General features: G+C 43.7%; 2 protein-coding genes across 2 annotated transcripts in view; both read left to right on the top strand.

The window, feature by feature from the left end:
* The window catches only part of LOC115432675 (nuclear receptor corepressor 1-like), a 66,787-nt gene extending 49,587 nt beyond the window's left edge, over nt 1-17,200 (top strand). Inside the window, 2 exon segments of the mRNA XM_030153581.1 lie at nt 7,187-7,281; nt 17,001-17,200. Coding sequence (XP_030009441.1) covers nt 7,187-7,281; nt 17,001-17,200 — 295 coding nt within the window.
* A 1,513-nt stretch (nt 17,201-18,713) lies between these two features.
* Nucleotides 18,714-20,893, top strand: part of ncor1 (nuclear receptor corepressor 1) — a 61,169-nt gene continuing 58,989 nt past the window's right edge. Inside the window, exon 1 of the mRNA XM_030155046.1 lies at nt 18,714-18,904. Coding sequence (XP_030010906.1) covers nt 18,765-18,904 — 140 coding nt within the window. The 5' untranslated portion in view covers nt 18,714-18,764. The remainder of the gene's footprint in view (nt 18,905-20,893) is intronic.

The raw sequence follows: 20,893 nt of genomic DNA, 5'->3' as shown, positions 1-20,893 counted from the left end.
TGAGTATCTGCAGTCCACTACAGTCCACTTCAGTCCACTACAGTCCACTTCAGTCAGAACCCCCAGACCCCAGAGGTTCCCTTCGTCCCCTCCCCCTTCCCCAGAACCGAACAGAACCCTGACACCTCTCCTTCATGATGGGATGTCTTGTACTTCTGTGATTGGACTAAACTCTGCATCTTCTTGGTTCTGTTATTCCAGTTCCAAATAGTTTTTCCTCCAGTGTTTGCTGCTGGTCTTTCAGACACGGGAAGCTCATTGTTGCTTACATCAAAAAAATTATCCAGTTATTTAAACATAAATTGGTCCCTCCGTTCCTTTTTCAGAAAATGCTCAGTGTCCTTATCGTACACATGAGGTGTCTTTTCCAGGGACTGGACCAGTGTCCTCTGAATGTCCAGCAGAGCTGGGCTGATTAGACAGCCTTAGAGGTGAAGGACTGGAGTCTTTTGAAACTACAGAAGCTCCTTCTACACCTGCACATGGAGCTGACACTGTTGAACTAGTGACAAGTTAACCATATGAAACTGAACAAGAAATGATTCAATTATGGAACTGAAACAAGAAAACGTGTCCCTTCAGTCCAGTGTAACCCAGTTAGTCCAGTGGTTGTGTTTTCTTCCAGGTCAGTAAATGAACAGTTCATTTGGTTTCTGTGATTTCACAGCAGAATGTGTGACGGTATTAAACTGAACTGTGTCAGTGAAGGAGCAGATCTGAAAACAGCTGTCAATCAAACCTGATTCAGCCTTCGGACTCGTCCTCCGATCGGCGTGTGGAAGCTCGGTGTCTGGCCCGGCCGAGCTCCGCCCACAGCTCCATTCACCCCCAGAGACGCCGAGCGTCCGGGGGCGGGACAACATGGTGTCATGTGTCCAGTGCTGGTCCAGTTTGTAGTGGTTTTTCCAGCAGTTCCACTCAGTCCCATTGAAGTGCATGGACGCTGAGCGTCTACGGACAAATGACAAGGTCAGACAAGGTCTGAGAGATGAACGTGTTCCAACACATTTGGAGTCAATGAAATGAAAACAACTGAACAGATTTCAAAGTCAGAGTCATCTTTATTGTCATTTCTGCCATGTACATTATATACAGAGAGAGCTGAAATTACTGGACTCTAAGGCCCCACAGTGCAGTAAACATAGAGTGCAAATAACATAGAAAAGTGCAAAGTGCAAATAACATAGAAGGGTGTAAAAGGTAAACATAAAAGAGTAAGTAAGTAAATAAGTAAGTAAGTAAATTTTATTTATAGAGCACTTTTCACAGACAGAGTCACAAAGTGCTTTACCAATTCAAATCAGAATCAAATGAACTCTACAGACCCAACAGAATCCTTCAGGAGCAAACACGTGTGATTGGTGACAGTGGAAGGAAACACTTCCCTTTAACAGCAGAAACCTGGAGCAGACCCAGACTCCTGAAGGATGGACGTCTGCCTGGACCGGGGTTAAGAGAGAGAGAGAGAGTAAAGGAGGAGAAAAGAGAGAGCGATAGAGATATAGAGAGACTGGGGGGGCGGGGGATGACATATGGAGTACTTTATGATGAATCATAGAGTGTAGTCAGTCTGTGGTGGTCCTGGGTCAGGTGGGAGACTAAAAAGCCTTTTTGAACAGGAGGGTTTTGAGGTGTTTCTTAAAGCTCTGTGCAGAGTCCATGGACCGTAGGTGTAGAGGCAGGTCATTCCATAGACGTGGTCCACAGCTTTAACAGACCTGTCACCGCGTGTGCTAAAACAGGTCCGTGGAACCATCAGCAGGTGTGTGGAACCATCAGCAGGTGTGTGGAACCATCAGCAGGTGCTGTCCTGAAGACCTCAAGCTACCAGTCGAGCTGTAGGGCTGGATCAGGGAAGCAACGTATGCAGGGGCCTGGCCATGTAGAGCCCGGAAAGTTAGCACCAGAATTTTGAAATGAAGACGATATAGAACAGGAGCCAGTGGAGAGATTTAAGGATGGGAGTGATGTGGGTTCTCCTGTTTGTGCGGGTCAGGAGCCTTCAGCAGAGTTCTGGACAAACTGTAGACGGGCCAGCTCCTTCTGTTTAAGCATGTAAACAGGCTGTTGCAGTAGTCTGAGCCAGAAGATACAAAAGCGTGAACGATCATGTCGAGCTCATTTGTGGACACCATAGATCTGAGTTTGGAGATGTTGCGTAGTTGGAAGAAACAGTTTTTCACCAGGTGTTTGGAGTAGAATTCTAAAGACATGTCCTGGTCAAAGATGACACCCAGATTCCTCAGTTTGGTCTTTACCGAGGAACTCAGGTCTCCAAGGTGATGTTTGATCCCTGGGATTGCACTGTCCGGGGCAATGATGAGGGTCTGTGTTTGACTGGAGTTCAGCTGGAGGCTGTTCTCATTTAGCCACTGCTTCAGCTCTGACAAGCAGATGATTAAGGAACTCAGTTTGTGGGGTTCAGAGGAGTTAAAGGAGCAGTATATCTGGATGTCATCTGTGAATAGATGATAGGAGACATCACTGTACTGTCGGATAATGTGGCCAAGTGGGAGGACATAGAGTAAGAATAGCACTGGTCCCAGGACAGAGCCTTGGGGCACACCACACAGTAGATCCGCTGAGTCAGATTGGAAGTTGTTTATTGACACAGTGAAGCTTCTGCCGGTCAGGTAAGAGGAGAACCAGTCTAGCACAGGACCTGACATCCCTACCAGGTCCCTCAGTCTCTCGATCATTATGGGATGGTCCACTGTGTCAAAGGCCGAGGACAGATCTAGCAGGACCAAGACCGTGGATTTCCCGGAGTCAGCCGCCATCAGGATGTCACTAGACACTTTTAATAGTGCGGTTTGTGTTGAGTGGCGTTGTCTAAACCCAGACTGAAAAGTGTCATAGATCTGGTGTGTCTCCAGAAAAGCTGTCAGTTGTTTAGACACTGCCTTCTCAAGGATTTTGGCCAATAGGGGGAGCTTTGAAATGGGCCTTTAGCTTTTGAAGTCTGTGGGGTCCAGTGTGGTTTTCTTTAGTTTAGGTTCTATGATGGCCTGTTTGAAGGAGCTGGGAAACAAACCAGTTGAGAGCGACAGGTTAAAATGCTTTGTGACCCATGGTCCAATAGTGTCAAAGACACCGACAAGGAGCTTATGGGGGAGGAGGTCTGCAGAGTTGGAGGAGGGTTTTGTTTTGGATAAAAGTGCTGAGATGTCCTCCAGTGTCACAGGGTCGAAAGAGGACCAGGTTTGCAGAGGGGGATCAGATAGGGTCAGACGGCCAGAGGGTGGTGGGATATTGTGTTTAATATCCCTGATCTTGTCTGTGAAGAAGTTTAGGAAGTCATTGCTGTCAGCTTTACAGAGCACAGGGGCAGCAGGGACAGCAGGGGACACAATGGACTGGACTGTGTCACAGATTACTTTGGGGTTTTTCTTGTTTGTGGCTATAAGTTTGTGGAAGTAGCTGGATCTTGCCTCCTTAATCATTTTATTTAAGGAGGTTATGAGATCTTTCAGATGTAACCTGTGTACCTCCAACTGGGTTGATTTCCAAAGATGCTCAGTTTTGCGACAAGTCCTCCTTAGTTTTAAGATGTTTTCATTTATCCAGGGACAAGACCACTTACCAGTGACACTGGTTTTCACGGGAGCCACCTGGTTCAGAATAGAGCTGCAGTGTGTGGCAAAGCACTGGATAAACTCATCAACATCGGGACACTCATTAAGAAGACTAGGGTTAAACAGGGCACGGAGAACCTGGGCTGTGGACTCTGTAATGATCCTCCTCTTGGCCCTTCTAGGTGCAGGCTTGGGCTCCAGAGGCACACATAAGTCAAAAAACACACCACAATGATCACTCAAGTGGACATCCTCAACACACACATTTGTGACGTGTAAGCCCAATGAGAAAACCAGGTCCAGGGTGTGGCCTTTCCTGTGGGTGGGGCCAGATACATGTTGTTTGAGGTTAAAAGTGTCAGTCATGGCTAAAAGTTCCATTGCTGGGCTGGATGAATTGTTATCGATGTGCAGATTGAAATCCCCAAGAATTAAAACCTTCTCCAGTTTTATTATTGATGTTAGGAAATCACTGAAATGGTTTCAGAAGGCACCAGCAGGGCCAGGGGGACGGTAGATTAAGAAACAGTAAAACACACTGGACCAGCCAATCTTGATCATTTGTGACTCAAATGAGGGAAAGTCATCGGTGCTCATCCCTCTGCATATGTATTTGTCTTGGTGCACTACAGCAAGGCCACCGCCCCGGCGACAGGGGGGGGCTGACCAACAGCAGAGCAGCCAGGAGGGCACAGCTCATTTAAATGAATGAACTCCCCATCCCTCTGCCACGTCTGCGTCAGGAATAATGCGTCCAAGTTCCTGTTGGTAAAAAGCTCATTTAGGGAGAAGGATTTATTGGCAATGGAACGTGCATTTAGTAATCCAAACCAGCTAGGTGGTGGTGACGTCATGGTGTTGGTGTCCGCTGTGTGTAATGGGATTTGTCTGAACCACCTACGATGCCTTTTAGCAGAGTGAAACCCCATACGAGACCTGGATATGACAGGAATGGGGAAGAGCAAGGCAGAGGTGTAGGCTGCTGGAGATGGGGAAGGAGAAGAGGAATTCACTGAGGAGGTTGACTGACAGGTGGACAGTGAGGGCCTGGAGAGGAGGACAGATCAGCTGGGGGGTGTGTTCATTCTCACTACAGGTTTTACAGGAGACTCTGAACGTGGTGATATTAAATGTGACCAGCAGGGGGAGCAGGTGACTGCAGCAGAAGAGGGAGGGCATAGTCACATAGGTGTGGGTGTGGTTTTAGTCAGGACAGCGTGTTGGATGTTTTGAGCCAAGACCCTGCTGCCTAGTCTAGAGGGGTGGACACCATCGGACTTGTAAAAGGAGGGCGGTTCCAGAACAGATTAAAGTTAGCAATAAAACTGAAGCCGTTCAGAGCAGAGGCGGACTGGAGCCAGGTGTTCAGGCTGAGGAGTCGGCTGAAACAGCCCACACCACGGGCAAAGGAGGGGAGGGGCCCGGAAATGAAACAGCCTTCCCGGATCCTTTTAGTTTATCAAAGAGGTTTTTAAAATGAACCTTTGTCACTTCGAACTGTTGAAGAGAAGTGTCATTGAAGCCCACGTGAACTATGATCCGGGTAACGGTGGACGGCAGTGAGAGCAGCAGCTGAGGGAGTTCATGGAGGATGGAGGTGACGGTGGAACCTGGAAAACACCTGGTTATGGCGTTAAAGAAACGGACGTGACGGATGATGGAGTCCCCGAGGATAGCGGTGGTCGGAGGGAAAAGTGGTCGAGGAGACGGTGTTGAAGGTGAAGGGTTCCTGGTCTCTCTAGGTGGACATTCCACGGGTGGACCGTCGGAGTGACGGCGGACGGCCTCCCGGAGAAGGCGGCGCCGGGCCGAAGAGTGGACCGAGGAGCGGGGACCCTTGTTCGACGGCTTTACAGGAGGACCGGCTTTAGGACCGTCGCCGGTAATCAGCTCGGTGGCAGCCACGGAGTCAGCAGGAGCCGGTTCCGGGACAGAGCCAGGTGGGATGGGGGGCACACCAGCCGCGGGGGGAGGAGCCAGAGCGTCCTCCACGGACAGAACGCAGAAGCGTTTGATGTGCTGATGGTCAGAGGTGGTGAGTCTTTGCTCGTGTTCTTTTTGCGGCCACGAATCACCACTTCAGACCAGGGTGTAGAACACGGGGGACGAGAACAGGCAGAGGAAGGATCCCATAACACCGTATCATCACAGGAGGCTTTGGGCTTCTCTGCGCTGTTCAGGAACAGACTGGACAGTGTGGGAAGGCGGCTGGAGAAACCAGAGAGCTGGGCATTTTTTTCCGCGAGTTCTGCGGAGAGGCGCAGTATTTCCTCTTTGAGATCAGCGATAGTTTGGTAAACCTTTACCAGGGTTTTGTTTGCTTGGACGAGAGGACTATCTCCTGCTGATGAGGATGACACCATGGTGGTAACAGCGAGATACCGGGCAGAGCGCGGGAAGCGGTGGGTGACAGCCAGAGGTAAGGATCCACTGACAATACTGACCTGCCCTGATGGAGGTTTGGGTTGATAGCGTCAAGTTAAAAAGACACGGTTAAGAGGTTGGGTTCAAGTGAGTAAGCGTTGAAAGGCAAGAAATAAGTAGTTAAAAGGCTGGATTTCTAAGAGTAGATCCGCCGGCGGTTTGACAGACGCCAGCATGCGCAGAGAAGTGCAGTAAAAGAGTGCAGTAGAGGAGTAACAAAAGAACAATCAAGGTGCATATGTGCATCACTTGCACTACAGTGGTGAGAGTTCTGTCTGCTCGGTAGCATGAGAGCCGGTCGAGCTGGATGGCGCAGTCCGGGACGCCGTCGTTGAGCCATGTTTCCACAAACACAAAACACAGCACTCTCTCACAGTCATTGTGGATGAGCGAAGCAGTCTGATGTAGTCCAGCTTGCTATCCAGAGACCACACGTTGGCCAGCACCATGGTGGGAATAGCCGGCTTATGCAGGTTAGCCGCTAGCCTAGCCCAGATACCTCTGCGTTTGCCCCTCTTCTGTCTCCTCAAACGCCGCTTGTGGCGCTTCCAAGGTGGTCAAGGTACAGGTACAGATCCAGGAGTGGGGGTCGGTGGTGGTGGGGGTTCCCGGAGAAGACCACAGTCCCATAGTTCCTCAACGCGTGCGAAGTTTACTTCGTATAAATAGTTACGATTTGAGCATTTAATGTGAGTCATTTTAGGGGAAGCTGAGCTTCCACTGCAGTCTGACAGAAAACACCTGTGTTTTCCTCAGTAGTTGCAGTGACAGAAGCTGGAACATGTTTTCAGTAATCCCTCAGACCCACATGTGTTTGTGTCCTTAAAGGCTGTGAATTTCATACATTCTATTTTCGGTCCTTTTAATGGATAAATGCATCTTACACTCATATTACTGGATCAAATCTAAACCTCAGACTCATCTGTCACTTCCTCTTATTAGATGTTTTAATGCATCTGGATCAAACTGTAGTGCTGTAGTGACGTTCAGTCAACTAAATATCCTGGTATTTATGCATCTACCACTGTCAACAGCCAACAGGTTCCCCTTGTTTGTTGAAAAGCATTGTGGGACGTGTGTGGTGTTAGTTTGTGTTTGGTGTAAACGTGGACTTGTTGGCGTCAGGACAGACACGTGGTCGTCTGTGGTTGACTCAGACAGTCTGTTTTAGTGTTGCCGTGCTTCAGTGAGTTCCAGCTCGCCCGATGGTGTCTGATCAGGGTCACACCGCCCTTTGGACTTCACGGTCGCAGAGTGCACGTGGTGTGGCGCCAACAGGAAGGTGAAGCATTTGTCCGTCTGTACGTAGACCAGCTGGACTGTCCTCATGATCCAACAGTCTGTGTTCGTCCAGAATGAAGGTTTAGGTTTTTTTTTTTTTTTTCTTTTTAGCTTAATTACCTCCGCCAGGAGGTATTGTGATCACTTTGCTTTGTGTGTTTGCGTGCGTGTTGTTTGTTAGCAACATAATTATTTATGATGGACGGGTTTCATGAATTTTCAGGAATGTTGATACTGGCACAAGCAAAAAATTATTAAATTTTTGGTGGCGATCCGGGGGGGGGGGGGGGGGGGGGGGGGGGGGCAGATCTGTCCTGGCAGAGGTCTGCGCTCTCTGAGTGCTTCTCTAGTTCAAGATTTTTTTTGCTTAATTCAAGAATTTTTAAGCCCGCGCCGAGTAAAGCCGGCGCAGGGCCTATTGAGTTGGCCAGTGGGCGCATGGGGACGAAATCGCCAGTGACGCGGTCGCCTTTTCGCCACTCTCACACATATTAACATTCACGGCACTGAGACCTTTCCGACGATGTACATGGACATGTGCACAAATGGCATATTTACACCTGCTTCAGAATGAATGGGAGTCAATGGGACACGCCCACTCGGGGTCAGTCACGTGGGTTTAAGTGCACGGACACGTGACATCTGACCACACAGACATGTGGGGGAGCTCGAGAGCTTTCAAATAGGGCCAAATACATGGTTGCCATGAACGGCTATATTGTTCTTGCTCAGATTATTATTATTAGGCCCGAGCCGGAGTAAAGCCGGCGCAGGGCCTATTGAGTCTGCAGTGGGCGCATGGGGACAAAATCGCCAGTGAAGCCGGGTCCCCTTTCCCACTGTCGCCACACTCACACATATTCACATTCACGGCACTGAGACGTTTCAAAGATGTACATGCGTGCACAACTCGCAATTTACACCTGCTCAGAACTGAATGGGAGTCAATGGGACACGTCCCATCAGAGTCAGTCACGTGGGTGTAAGTGCACGACACGTGACCTCTGACCCACAGCCATGTGGGGGACCACGAGAGCTTTCAAATAAGTCAAATACGTGGTTGCCACGGAAACGCCTATATGTTCTTGCTCAGATTATTATTATTATTTTTTTTTTTATTAGGCCGAGCCGAGTAAAGCTGGCGCAGGGCATCTATGAGTCTGCAGTGGGCGCATGGGGCGAAATCGCCAGTGACGCGGTCGCCCTTTCGCCACTGTCGCCACTCTCACACATATTCACATTCCGGCACTGAGACCCTTTCCGACGATGTACATGACGTGCACAAATGCATCTTTACACCTGCTAAAAATCAATGGGAGTCAATGGGACACGCCCAGTCGCCGGTCAGTCATGTGGGTGTAACGTGCAAGACACGTGAACTATGACCCCACAGACATGTGGGGGACCTCAACAGCTTTCAAATAAGGCCAAATATGTGGGTGCCATAGAAACGGCTATATGTTCTGCTCAGATTATTATTAGGCCCGAGCACAAGTAAAGCCGGCGCAGGGCCTATTGAGTCTGCAGTGGGCGCATGGGGACGAAATCACCAGTGGCGCCGGTCGCCCTTTCGCCACTGTCGCCACTCTCACACTATTTCACATTCAGAGCACTGAGACGTTTCCGACGATGTACATGACATGTGCAAAATGGCATATTTACACCTGCTCAGAATGAATGGAGTCAAAGGGACACGCCCGTCGGGGTAAGTCACATGTGTGTAAGTGCACGACACGTGACATCTGACCCCCACAGACATGTGGGGGAGCTCGAGAACTTTCAAATAAGGTCAAATACGTGGTTGCCAAAGAAACGGTCTATATTGTTCTTACTCAGATTATTATTTTTTAAATTTTTTTTAGGCCCGAGCCGAGTAAGCCGGCGCAGGGCTATTGAGTCTGCAGTGGGCGCTCATGGGGACCAAATCGCCAGTGACGCGGTCGCCTTTCGCCAACTGTCGCCTCTCTCACACATATTCACATTCACGGCACTGAGACGTTTCCGACGATGTACATGACTGTGCACAAATTGTATATTTACACCTGCTCAGAATGAATGGGAGTCAATGGGACACGCCCCACTAGGGTCAGTCATGTGGGTGTAAGTGCACGACACGTGACATCTGAACCCACACACATGTGGGGGACCTCGAGAGCTTTCACATAAGGCAAATATGTGGTTGCCATAGAACGGCTATATTGTCTTGCTCAGATTCTTATTATTTTTCTTTATTTTTTTTAATTTATTTTTCTTCTTCTGCACTTTGAGCTCAAATTTGACCCCCTGAAAATTTACGAAAACTCACCAAATTTTGCCTAAAATTCAGAAGTGCGAGAAAATTTGATTTACATATAGGTTTCGTAGATGTCGGTAAAGAAATGTTACCGCAGCGCCCCCTTGAAAAGTGGAAATGCATTACGCCAATGGAGCATGTCCAACGTAAAGTTTGTTTAGAGCCACGAAAATCGGTACACAGACGCATCATGAGGAGACAAACAAAAAATATAATGGCCACGCCCCAAAACCAACCCTTAGTCGGCCATATTGGATTGAAATTTCCAAAATGCTGAGTCAGCGTTTTCACTGACGTCGTATTTTAACTATCTGCTCCTTGGCCATTTGGCCAAATGAGCTCAAAATCGGTGTACAGTATCTAGAGAAGTGGGGCATCAAAAGTTAGCTGAATTTTTTGGATAGGTGTCAACGTTTTTGTGTGACGTCGTTGCAAACTTTGTAAAGTTTCTTTGTGAATTTACCATAACAAAAATTGCTTCAGCTCAGACATACGAACACCGATTTGGCTGAATTTTGACTCAGACGTCTATCTCCAAGGCCTACACCCATTTAATAAAAGAAATTGAAATTTCGCACTATAGCGCCCCCTACAAATGTACATTTACAAAAATGAAATCAGTTCGGACATACGAACACCAATTTGGCTCAAATTTGACTCAGACGTCTATCTCCCAGGCCTACACCCATTTATCAGAAATATTTGAAATTCGGTGCCATAGCGCCCCCTACAACTTACCTTTACAAAATTACTTCACGTTAGACATACGATTACCAATTTGGCTCAAATTTGAATGAGGTATCAGTCTCCCAAGCCTACACTATTTAACAAAAGAAATTGCAACTTCGTTCAGTAGCGCCCCCTACAAATTTACCTTTACGAAAATTGCATCAATTCGGACAAACGAACACTGATTTCGCTCAAATTTGACTCAGTGGTACATCTCGCAAACCTACACCCATCAATGGTAGAAATTTATTTTTAGCTGCATAGCGCCCCCTACAGATTTACTTATCCAAAACTTTCTTTAGTTCGGACATACAAACCAAAGATTTTTTCCTCAAATTTGAATCAGTTGTCGATCTCCCAGGCCTACACCCATTCATCAGAAGACATTGAAATTTGGTGCTAGAGTGCCACCTGCTGAAGATTGGACATACTTCTACTGGACGTGCCCGTGGCTAGGGCCTTCAGATGCCGCTTGCGGCTTTAATTTTGTCTTATTTTTCCTTCTCCTGCGCTTTGAGCTCAATTTTGACCCCCTGAACATTTACGAAAACTCACCAAATTTTGCACAAAATTCAGAAGTGCGAGAAATTTAATTTACATATAGGTTTCGTAGATGTCGGTAAAGAAATGGTGCTGCAGCGCCCCCTTGAAATGTGGAAATGCATTGCGCTAATGGGAGCTCATCCAACATAAAGTTTGTCGTAGAGCCACAAAAATCGGTACACAGATTCATCATGACGAGACAAACAAAAAATATTATATGGCCACACCCCAAAACTAACCCTTAGTCGGCCATATTGGATTGAAATTTCCAAAATGGTGAGTCAGCGTTTTTCGCTGACGTCGTATTTTAACATCTCCTACTAAGCCGTTTGGCCAAATGAGCTCAAAATCGGTGTACAGTATCTAGAGAAGTGGGACATCAAAACTTAGCCGAATTTTTTGAATTGGTGTCACCGTTTTTGTGCGACGAGGTTTCAAAAATTTACCATTGCAAAAATTGCTTCAGCTCAGACATACAAACACCGATTTGGCTGAAATTTGACTCAGACATCATCTCCCAGGCTTACACCCATTTATTAAAAGAAATTGAAATTTCGCACTATAGCGCCCCCCTACAAATGTACATTTACAAAATGACATCAGTTCGGACATACAAACACCGATTTGGCTCAAATTTGACTCAGACGTCTGTCTCCCAGGCCTACACCTATTTATCAAAAGAAACTGAAATTTCGCACTACAGCCCCCTTCAAGTTTTTAAAAAATTTTTTTTATTAAAATTGCTTCAGTTCGGACATACGAACACCATTGGCTCAAATTGGACTCAGACGTCTATCTCTCAGGCCTACACCAATTTGTCAGAAAAATTTGAAATTTGGAGCTATAGCGCCCCCTACAATTTGACCTTCACCAAAATTACTTCACTTCAGACATACGAACACCAATTTGGCTCAAATTTGACTCAGACATCAGTCTCCCAGGCCTACACTATTTGTAAAAAGAAACTGAAAATTCGCACTACAGCGCCCCCTACAAGTTTTCAAAAATTATTTTATTAAAATTGCTTCAGTTCGGACATATGAACACTGATATGGCTCAAATTTGACTCAGACGTCTATCGCCCAGACCTACACCCATTTATCAGAAAAATGTTACATTTGGTGCTATAGCGCCCCCTACAACTTTACCTTTATGATAATTGCTTCAGCTTGGACATACGAACACCAATTTGGCTCAAATTTGAATCAGTTGTCAATCTCCCAGGCCTACACTCATTTATCAAATGAAAATGACATTTCGCTCGATAGCGCCCCCTGCAAATGTACCTTCACGAAAATTACATTAATTTGGACATACGAACACCGATTTGGCTCAAATTTGACTCAGATTTCTATCTCTCAGGCCTACAACCATATATCAGAAAAAATTGAAATTTGGAGCTATAGCGCCCCCTACAATTTTACCTTTACGAAATTACTTTACTTCAGACATACGACACACCAATTTGGCTCAAATTTGAATCAGTTGTCAGTCTCCCAGGCCTACACCCATTTATCAAAAGTAAATTCCATTTCATGCAATAGTGCCCCCTACAATTTACCTTCACGAAAATTGCATCAGTTCGGACATAGAACACCGATTTGGCTCAAATTTGAGTCAGTGGTACAACTCGCAGGCCTATACCCATTCAATGGAACAAATTGAATTTTGGCTCCATAACGCCCCCTACAGATTTATTTATACAAAAATTTGTTCAGTTTGGACATACGAACACTGATTTGTCACAAATTTGAGTCAATTGTCAATCTCCCAGGCCTACACCCATTCATTAGAAGACATTGAAATTTGGTGCTAGAGCGTCACCTGCTGAACGATGAGCATACTTCCACTGGACATGCCTTTGGCGAGGGCCTTTAGATGCCGCTAGCGGCTTTAATTATTATTATTTTTATTTATTTATTTATTTTTGTCTTATTTTTTTTCTTTCTTCCTGCGCTTTGAGCTCAATTTGACCCCCTGAACATTTATGAAAACTCACCAAAGTTTGCCCAAAATTCAGAAATGTACAAAATTGAATTTACATAAAGGTTTCATAGATATCGGTAAAGAAATGCTGCTGCAGCGCCCCCTTGAAAAGTGGAAATGCATTGCGCCAATGGGAGCACGTCCAACATAAAGTTTGTCATAGAGCCACGAAAATCGGTACACAGATTCATCATGAGGAGACAAATAAAAAATATTATTATGGCCACGCCCCTAAACCCACCCTTAGTCGGCCATATTGGATTGAATTTTCCAAAATGCTGAGTCAGCGTTTTCGCTGACGTATTTTAACTATCTCCTACTAAGCCGTTTGGCCAAATGAGCTCAAAATCCGTGCACAGTATCTAGACAAGTGGGGCATCAAAAGTTAGCCGAGTTTTTTGAATTGGCATCACCGTTTTTGTGTGACAAGGTTGCAAACTTTGAGAAGTTTTTTCGAAAATTTAACATCATAAAAATTGCTTCAGCTCAGACATACGAACAGCGATTTGGCTGAAATTTGACTCAGACGTCCATCTCCCAGGCCTACACCCATTTATTAAAAGAAATTGAAATTTTGCACTATAGCGCCCCCTACAAATGTACATTTACAAAAATGACATCAGTTCGGACATACGAACACTGATTTGGCTCAAATTTGCTCAGACATCTGTCTCAAGGCCTACACCTATTTATCAAAAGAAACTGAAATTTTGCACTACAGCGCCCCCTACAAAAATTTTTAAATATTTGTATTAAAATTGCTTCAGTTCGGACATATGAACACCAATTTGGCTCAAATTTAACTCAGACGTCTATATCCCAGGCCTACACCCATTTATCGGAAAAATTTTAAAAAGGGGGCGCCATAGCGCCCCCTATAATGTTACCTTTATGAAAATTACTTCACGTTAGACATGCGAACACCAATTTGGCTCAAATTTGAATCAGTTGTCAATCTCTCAGGCCTACAACCCATTTATCAAAGAAATTGCCACTTCGCTCAGTAGCGCCCCCTACAAATTACCTTCACGAAAATTGCATCAGTTCAGACATACGAACACCGATTTGGCTCAAATTTGACTCAGTGGTACATCTCGCAGGCCTACACCCATTCAATGGAACAAATTGAATTTTTGCTCATAGTGCCCCCTACAGATTTATATATACAAAATTTTGTTCAGTTCGGACATACGAACACTGATTTGTCTCAAATCAATTGTCAATGTCCCAGGCCTAAACCCATTCATCAGAAGACACAAAATTTGGGGCTACAGCGCCACCTGCTGAACGATGAGCATACTTCCACTGGACGTGCCCTTGGTGAGGGCCTTTAGATGCCGCTTGCGGCTTTAATTTTTATTTATTTTTTTTTTAAATTTATTTTTCTTCTCCTGCTCTTTGAGCTCAAATCTGACCCCCTGAACATTTACGAAAAACTCACCAAATTTGTACAAAATTAATTCGGACATACGAACACTGATTTAGCTCAAATTTGCCTCAGTGGTACATCTCGCCAACCTACACCCATTCAATGGTAGAAATTTATTTTTAGCTGCATAGCGCCCCCTACAGATTTACTTATACAAAACTTTCTTTAGTTAGGACATACAAACTAAGATTTTCCTCAAATTTGAATCAGTTGTCGATCTCCCAGGCCTACACCCATTCATCAGAAGACATTGAAATTTGGTGCTACAGTGCCACCTGCTGAACGATGGACATACTTCTACTGGACGTGCCCGTGGCGAGGGCCTTTAGATTCCGCTTGCGGCTTTAATTTTTCTTTCTCCTGTGCTTTGAGCTCAATTTTGACCCCCTGAACATTTACGAAAACTCACCAAATTTTGCACAAAATTCAGAAATGCGAGAAATTGAATTTACATATAGGTTTCGTAGATGTCAGTAAAGAAATGTTGCCGCAGCGCCCCCTTGAAAAGTGGAAATGCATTACGCCAATGGGAGCACGTCCAACGTAAGTTTGTTGTAGAGCCACGAAATCGGTACACAGATTCATCATGAGGAGACAAACAAAAATATTATTATGGCCACGCCCCAAAACCAACCCTTAGTCGGCCATATTGGATTGAAATTTCCAAAATGCTGAGTCAGCGTTTTCGCTGACGTCGTATTTTAACTATCTCCTCCTTGGCCGTTTGGCTGAATGAGCTCAGAATCGGTGTACAGTATCTAGAGAAGTGGGGCATCAAAAGTTAGCCGAATTTTTTGGATAGGTGTCACAGTTTTTGTGTGACGACGTCGCAAACTTTGCAAAGTTTCTTCGTGAATTTACCATTACAAAAAATGCTTCAGCTCAGAAATACGAACAGCGATTTGGCTGAAATTTGACTCAGACGTCTATCTCCCAGGCCTACACCCATTTATTAAAAGAAATTGAAATTTCGCACTATAGCGCCCCCTACAAATGTACATTTACAAAAATGACATCAGTTCGGACATACGAGCACCGATTTGGCTCAAATTTGACTCAGACGTCTATCTCCCAGGCCTACACCTATTTGTCAAAAGAAACTGAAATTTTGCACTACAGCGCCCCCTACAAAATTTTTTATTATTTTTTATTAAAATTGTTTCAGTTCAGACATACGAACACCGATTTGGCGCAAATTTGACTCAGACGTCTATCTCCCAGGCCTACACCCATTTATCAGAAAAATTTGAAATTCTGTGCCATAGCGCCCCCTACAATTTTACCTTTACGAAAATTACTTCACGTTAGACATACAAACACTAATTTGGCTCAAATTTTAATCACTTGTCAATCTCCCAGGCCTACACCCATTTATCAAAAGAAAATGACATTTCGCTCAATAGCGCCCCCTACAAATTTACCTTCACGAAAATTGCATTAATTCAGACATACAAACACCGATTTGGCTCAAATTTGACTCAGTGGTACATCTCGCAGGTATACACCCATTCAACGGAAGAAATTCTTTTTTAGCTGCATAGCACCCCCTACAAATTTACTTATACAAAAATTTCTTTAGTTTGTACATACGAACAAAGATCTGCGTCAAATTTGAATCAGTTGTCGATCTCCCAGGCCTACACCCATTCATCAGAAGACATTGAAATTTGGTGCTAGAGCGCCACCTGCTGAACGATGGACATACTTCTACTGGACGTGCCCTTGGCGAGGGCCTTCAGATGCCGCTTGCGGCTTTAATTTTTTTTTTTACATCTACAAAAATCTGAATAGCACGAACAACTGGAAACATCTTAAGAAAACAAGTGTAATTTTGACAGTATTCTGCCTCAGTTTCAGTTTATCATTTACACATGTGCATTATAACTTACATTACAATTACAAATGCATGAAACATTTAATAACAGGCAGTTTTTAATATGAACATTTTCATGTAATTTTACTTTTTTTTTTTTTTTTTACACTAAAACAAAGATACAATTAGCTGTTTTCATTATTTATAAGTTTAATATGATAGTATTTTACTGGTTCTGACCTACCTGAAATCTTATTGGTCTGCATGTGGAAACTGAATTAAAATGATTTTGACATCCTTGATTGTTCATATCTTCAGTGTAATTTTTGTAGTTCACAAACCCATCCCAGGGGTCAGATTGGATCCTTTGGCGGGCCAGGTTTTGCCCCCAGGCCTCATGTTTTACACCTGTGGTTCAGACTGTGAAAGTAGACACAGCTGAGGTGGACGTTTGAGGACGTTCCTTCGCTGTAATTTAGACCAAAGTCTGAACTGGGTTTGTTTATTTATGTGTGTGTTTTTGACACTCTCCTGTTCAGGGGTCAGTCCTCCGGTAGAAGTGGACTGGGACCATGAGGGACACCTAAGAGGGTTCAGAACCTCAGATTTGGTCTAGAAGTGGACTGGGACCATGAGGGACACCTAAGAGGGTTCAGAACCTCAGATCAGGTCTAGTAGTTCTGTCTGCTATTGGTTGGACTGAATTACAGATGTTACTGATGAGAGAACAGGATGAGGTTATACACACACAAACACACAAACAAACACACTCACAAACACACACAAACAAACACACGCACACACACACAGTAACACCAACAGCAGAACAGAATAGTTCAATAGTCAAACACAACAGATGAAAACAGAAACTAAAACAGCAGAACAGGAGGGACTAAAAACTGTCTGGAGCTGCAGTTTGTCCTGAAGCTGAGGTTGAGGCTGAAGCTGAGGCTGAGGTTGAGGCTGAGGCTGAGGTTGAGGCTGAAGCTGAGGCTAAGGTTGAAGCTGAGGCTGAGGTTGAAGCTGAGGCTGAGGTTGAAGCTGAAGCTGAGGCTGAGGCTGAGGTTGAAGCTGAAGCTGAGGCTGAAGTGTACATGCATGAGCCTGTTGGACAGAAACGCTGCTAAAGCCGCTGGTTTGTAAACAGTGGTTTCATCAGAACAAACAGAGTCTGGACAAGGATCCAAATTAGACCCAAACCCACAACAAACAGCTGTTCCTGAACAGCCTGTACCCACTGACCCCGGCCCGTACCCGCTGACCCCGGCCCATCTGTCAGCATTTATCTGTACACTCATACATGTTCCGCTGCATCTGACAGGACAAACACACCTTTAACCTTCACATTATCAGCGTCTGCCCAGCGCTGATTCAGACACAGACGGAAGATCCAGGTGCAGAACGGTCAACACCCCCCAACCCACCCCCCCACCGCCACAGACGGGGATAGACCTGAAGAATCACTGGTTCATGGGTCAGATATATTTGGATCATTAATTAAGGTGTTTTTCCCACCGTGTCGAACCAAACTCAGTTTTTTCTGGTTGGACTTCCTTTAACTGATGCTTGTCATGTCTGAGGGCTAATGCTGCCTTCAGGTGCTGCAGGAATTATGGGAAATACTAGATCCAAACTCCAAAACTGTACATCATATTTTCAACTGGAGAACAAGGTTCTAATAGTTTTGGATTTTTCATTATATTGTAGTTTTATTTAGTTTTGACTTTTTTTTCTCTAATTCAGTTCGTTTTAATTTGTTTTTAGAGCAGGTTTGATAGTTTTTGTTGCTTTTCTTTTTTTTTCTAAATGCTTAGTTTTAGTTCAGTTGTATTGTAGTTGTAGTTCAGTTGTAGTTTAGTTGTAGTTAGTTGTAGTTCAGTGGTAGTTTATTGTAGTTCAGTTGTAGTTTAGTTGTAGTTTAGTTGTAGTTCAGTGGTAGTTTAGTTGTAGTTTAGTTGTAGTTCAGTTGTAGTTCAGTTGTAGTTCAGTGGTCTCTTTTCTCTTCTTCTCTGTGCTCCTATTTAAAATCAATCCCAGACAGGACTCTGCTGCTTTAGTCTCCATGTTTCCAGGTAGAGTGGGGACCAGAAGACGACTGGAAACCACAGTGAACACAAGTGACGGAGCAAAAAGTGTCGTATGGAGACAGCACAGAAAACTGAGAGAGACAAAGAAATCGGTTTTGTATCAATCCGACATTGACAAAGACGAAAACGAAGGGAATTTTATCCATAAGTTTTGTAGTTGTAGTTTTGTAAACACACAATACAGTTTCAGTTAGTTATGTTTTTTTTATTTTGATTCTAGTTTGTATTTATTTCAGTTAATGAAAATGTTTTTACAATTCTAGTTTTCATCGTTTTGTTAGTTTTTGTTAATGATAATAACCTTGCTGGAGAACTAGGAAAAAATAGAATAGACAAGATGAAAATGACCTTTGACCTTTTCAACATGACAGAGAGCCACAACGGATTCATGACCGATGGTTTTCTGAACGTTCTGCTGCTGTTAGCAGATGATTTGACACATTTATGACAGTGAGGACGGTCTGTTAAAGTAGATACTGTGTGGTCCAGTGGGTGTTGGGGTTAGGGTTCCGTTAACACCGCTGCTGCGCTCTTCTGAACAGACGTGTGTGTGTTTTTGTGTCGACCTCAGGAGCAGAAGATCTGCCAGCGCTACGACCAGCTGATGGAGGCCTGGGAGAAGAAGGTGGAGCGCATGGAGAACAACCCCCGACGCAAAGCCAAGGAGAGCAGGACCCGAGAGTACTACGAACGGCAGTTCCCTGAGATCCGCAAGCAGAGGGAGCAGCAGGAGCGCTTCCAGAGGTAAGGCACGCCCCCGCCCTGCTCTGATTGGTTCACAGAATAGATGATGTCACTGATCCCACCCCCGGGACTGAATTGGTTGAATTCTTTTCGGTCATTTACTCAGCTGAACTTAACCCATTTATTTATTTATTTGCACATCATAAAACAGCAAGAAAAACAACAAACATTCAGACAAGTAACATTCTTGTGCAGGAGAGGTTAGAAGCCAAAAAAGGCTTCTATGAATACCTCCCCAGAAATGAACAATACAAAACAAAAAAGAATTAAAAATACAATATAACTGAATTAATAAACTAAAGTAAAAACAATACAAATGTAAATCACATTACAAATCATCAAATACAAAACAAATGATATACAGCCTTACATTTTTCATGAATTAAAGTCATACATGAATTATGTGAACCTTAGTCAAAAATTTTTTCTTGAGTGTTTTTATTCTTCCTTGGGCATGAAAAAAAACAATGCAATCGAGTTTTGTTTTTTTTTTTTCATTGAGTTACAAAAATGTCTGTGCATTATATTTTTGAAGCAAAGAAACGTGTTTAAATCCCAATATCAGAAAGTGATATGAAAACAATGAAATAAAAACATTTTTACTGCTGCTAATCTGATGTTTTCTCCCATTTGAACACATTCTAATGCTAGTTATTGCTCACTTCATGGAGACAATATGCAAAAAAAACCCAAAAAAAAACAAAGTCTTACAATTAACAACTGATTTCCACTCAAACATGTTAGTGCAGATCAGGTTTATCTAGAACAGCACAGTTACAGTACTGGTCTGAATGTCAGTGTATTATTATGGGATGGTGTAGAAGTGTCCACTGTGTTGGCTGATCTGGAACTAAAACAACCAAACCCATGAATATACAAGAGTTTAGAAGAACTGTCCACTGTGTGCATGAAAGGGTTCATTAATACGTTTTCTAATTAATGACATCAGAGAAGTCGGGATGATTCAGCCAAGAGGAAATGTGTTGTGGATGTTTTTATACATTGACAAAAAAGAAAAGAAGAATTTATATGATATTTACAGTGACACCCCCCCCCACACACACACACACACACACAAATATATATTTTTTAATAATTTAAAGAAAGGTTTTAAAAATAATGTATTTTTAACAGGGTCTCGTATTGAACCAACAATTGCAATATTTGGCATTATATTACATTACATTCTTTTAACCAAAAATCTAAAACTCTAAATACCTTCACCACTCTTCTAGCTCGCAGACTAATACAACTAAAATGGATAGATAAACAACAGCCAACATTTAAATCTTGGTTTCTGGATCTTTTACATCATTTAACATCAGAAAAAATCCAATACTCTATTAGAGGATGTGCCAATAAGTTTTTCAGTACCTGTTCTGAATCACATAAGAGGCAGATCCACCACTTATTCCAGAGGAGTCGCATTAGTACGAGTCTGTGACTAATATCTGTGTTCCTTAATTATTTATTATTATTATTGTCAATTAGGGCTGAACGACATGGACAAAATTTCATATCTCGATATTCATGCCAGATATCGCGATATCGATACGATATGACTATGGGTTCGGTGAAAACCAAGTGTTTTTCAGAAAAATGCAAACATCATAATACAAAAGAATGTGGAAAGTGCAGTTTTATTTATAAGAACTCACTGCCAGTCATCAACATTAACATAAAGTATGAATAAATAAATTACAAATCAAACATTTTACATCCACATTTTACACTGTACATGCAGGGCGAGCGCGGGGGAAATCTGTATCATTTATATCGTTGCTTTTTTGATATTAATATCTTGAATGTTCATATCTAGATATAGATACGATAACGATATATCTTTTAGCCCTATTGTCAATTATCTTTTTTTTTTTCTTCGTGCAACAGAGTGAGAATGTTCATGGGTTTGGGTTAAAAACAAACAAAACATTGACTGTATTATGCTTTTCTGTGACTAGATATGTAATAAAAACACTTTGAACAAAA

The sequence above is a fragment of the Sphaeramia orbicularis genome, chromosome 14 (assembly GCF_902148855.1).
Source record: "Sphaeramia orbicularis chromosome 14, fSphaOr1.1, whole genome shotgun sequence".
NCBI classification, from domain to species: Eukaryota; Metazoa; Chordata; class Actinopteri; order Kurtiformes; family Apogonidae; genus Sphaeramia; species Sphaeramia orbicularis.
Note: the sequence above shows the minus strand (reverse complement) of the source record. Positions and strands in the feature narration are given on the sequence as shown.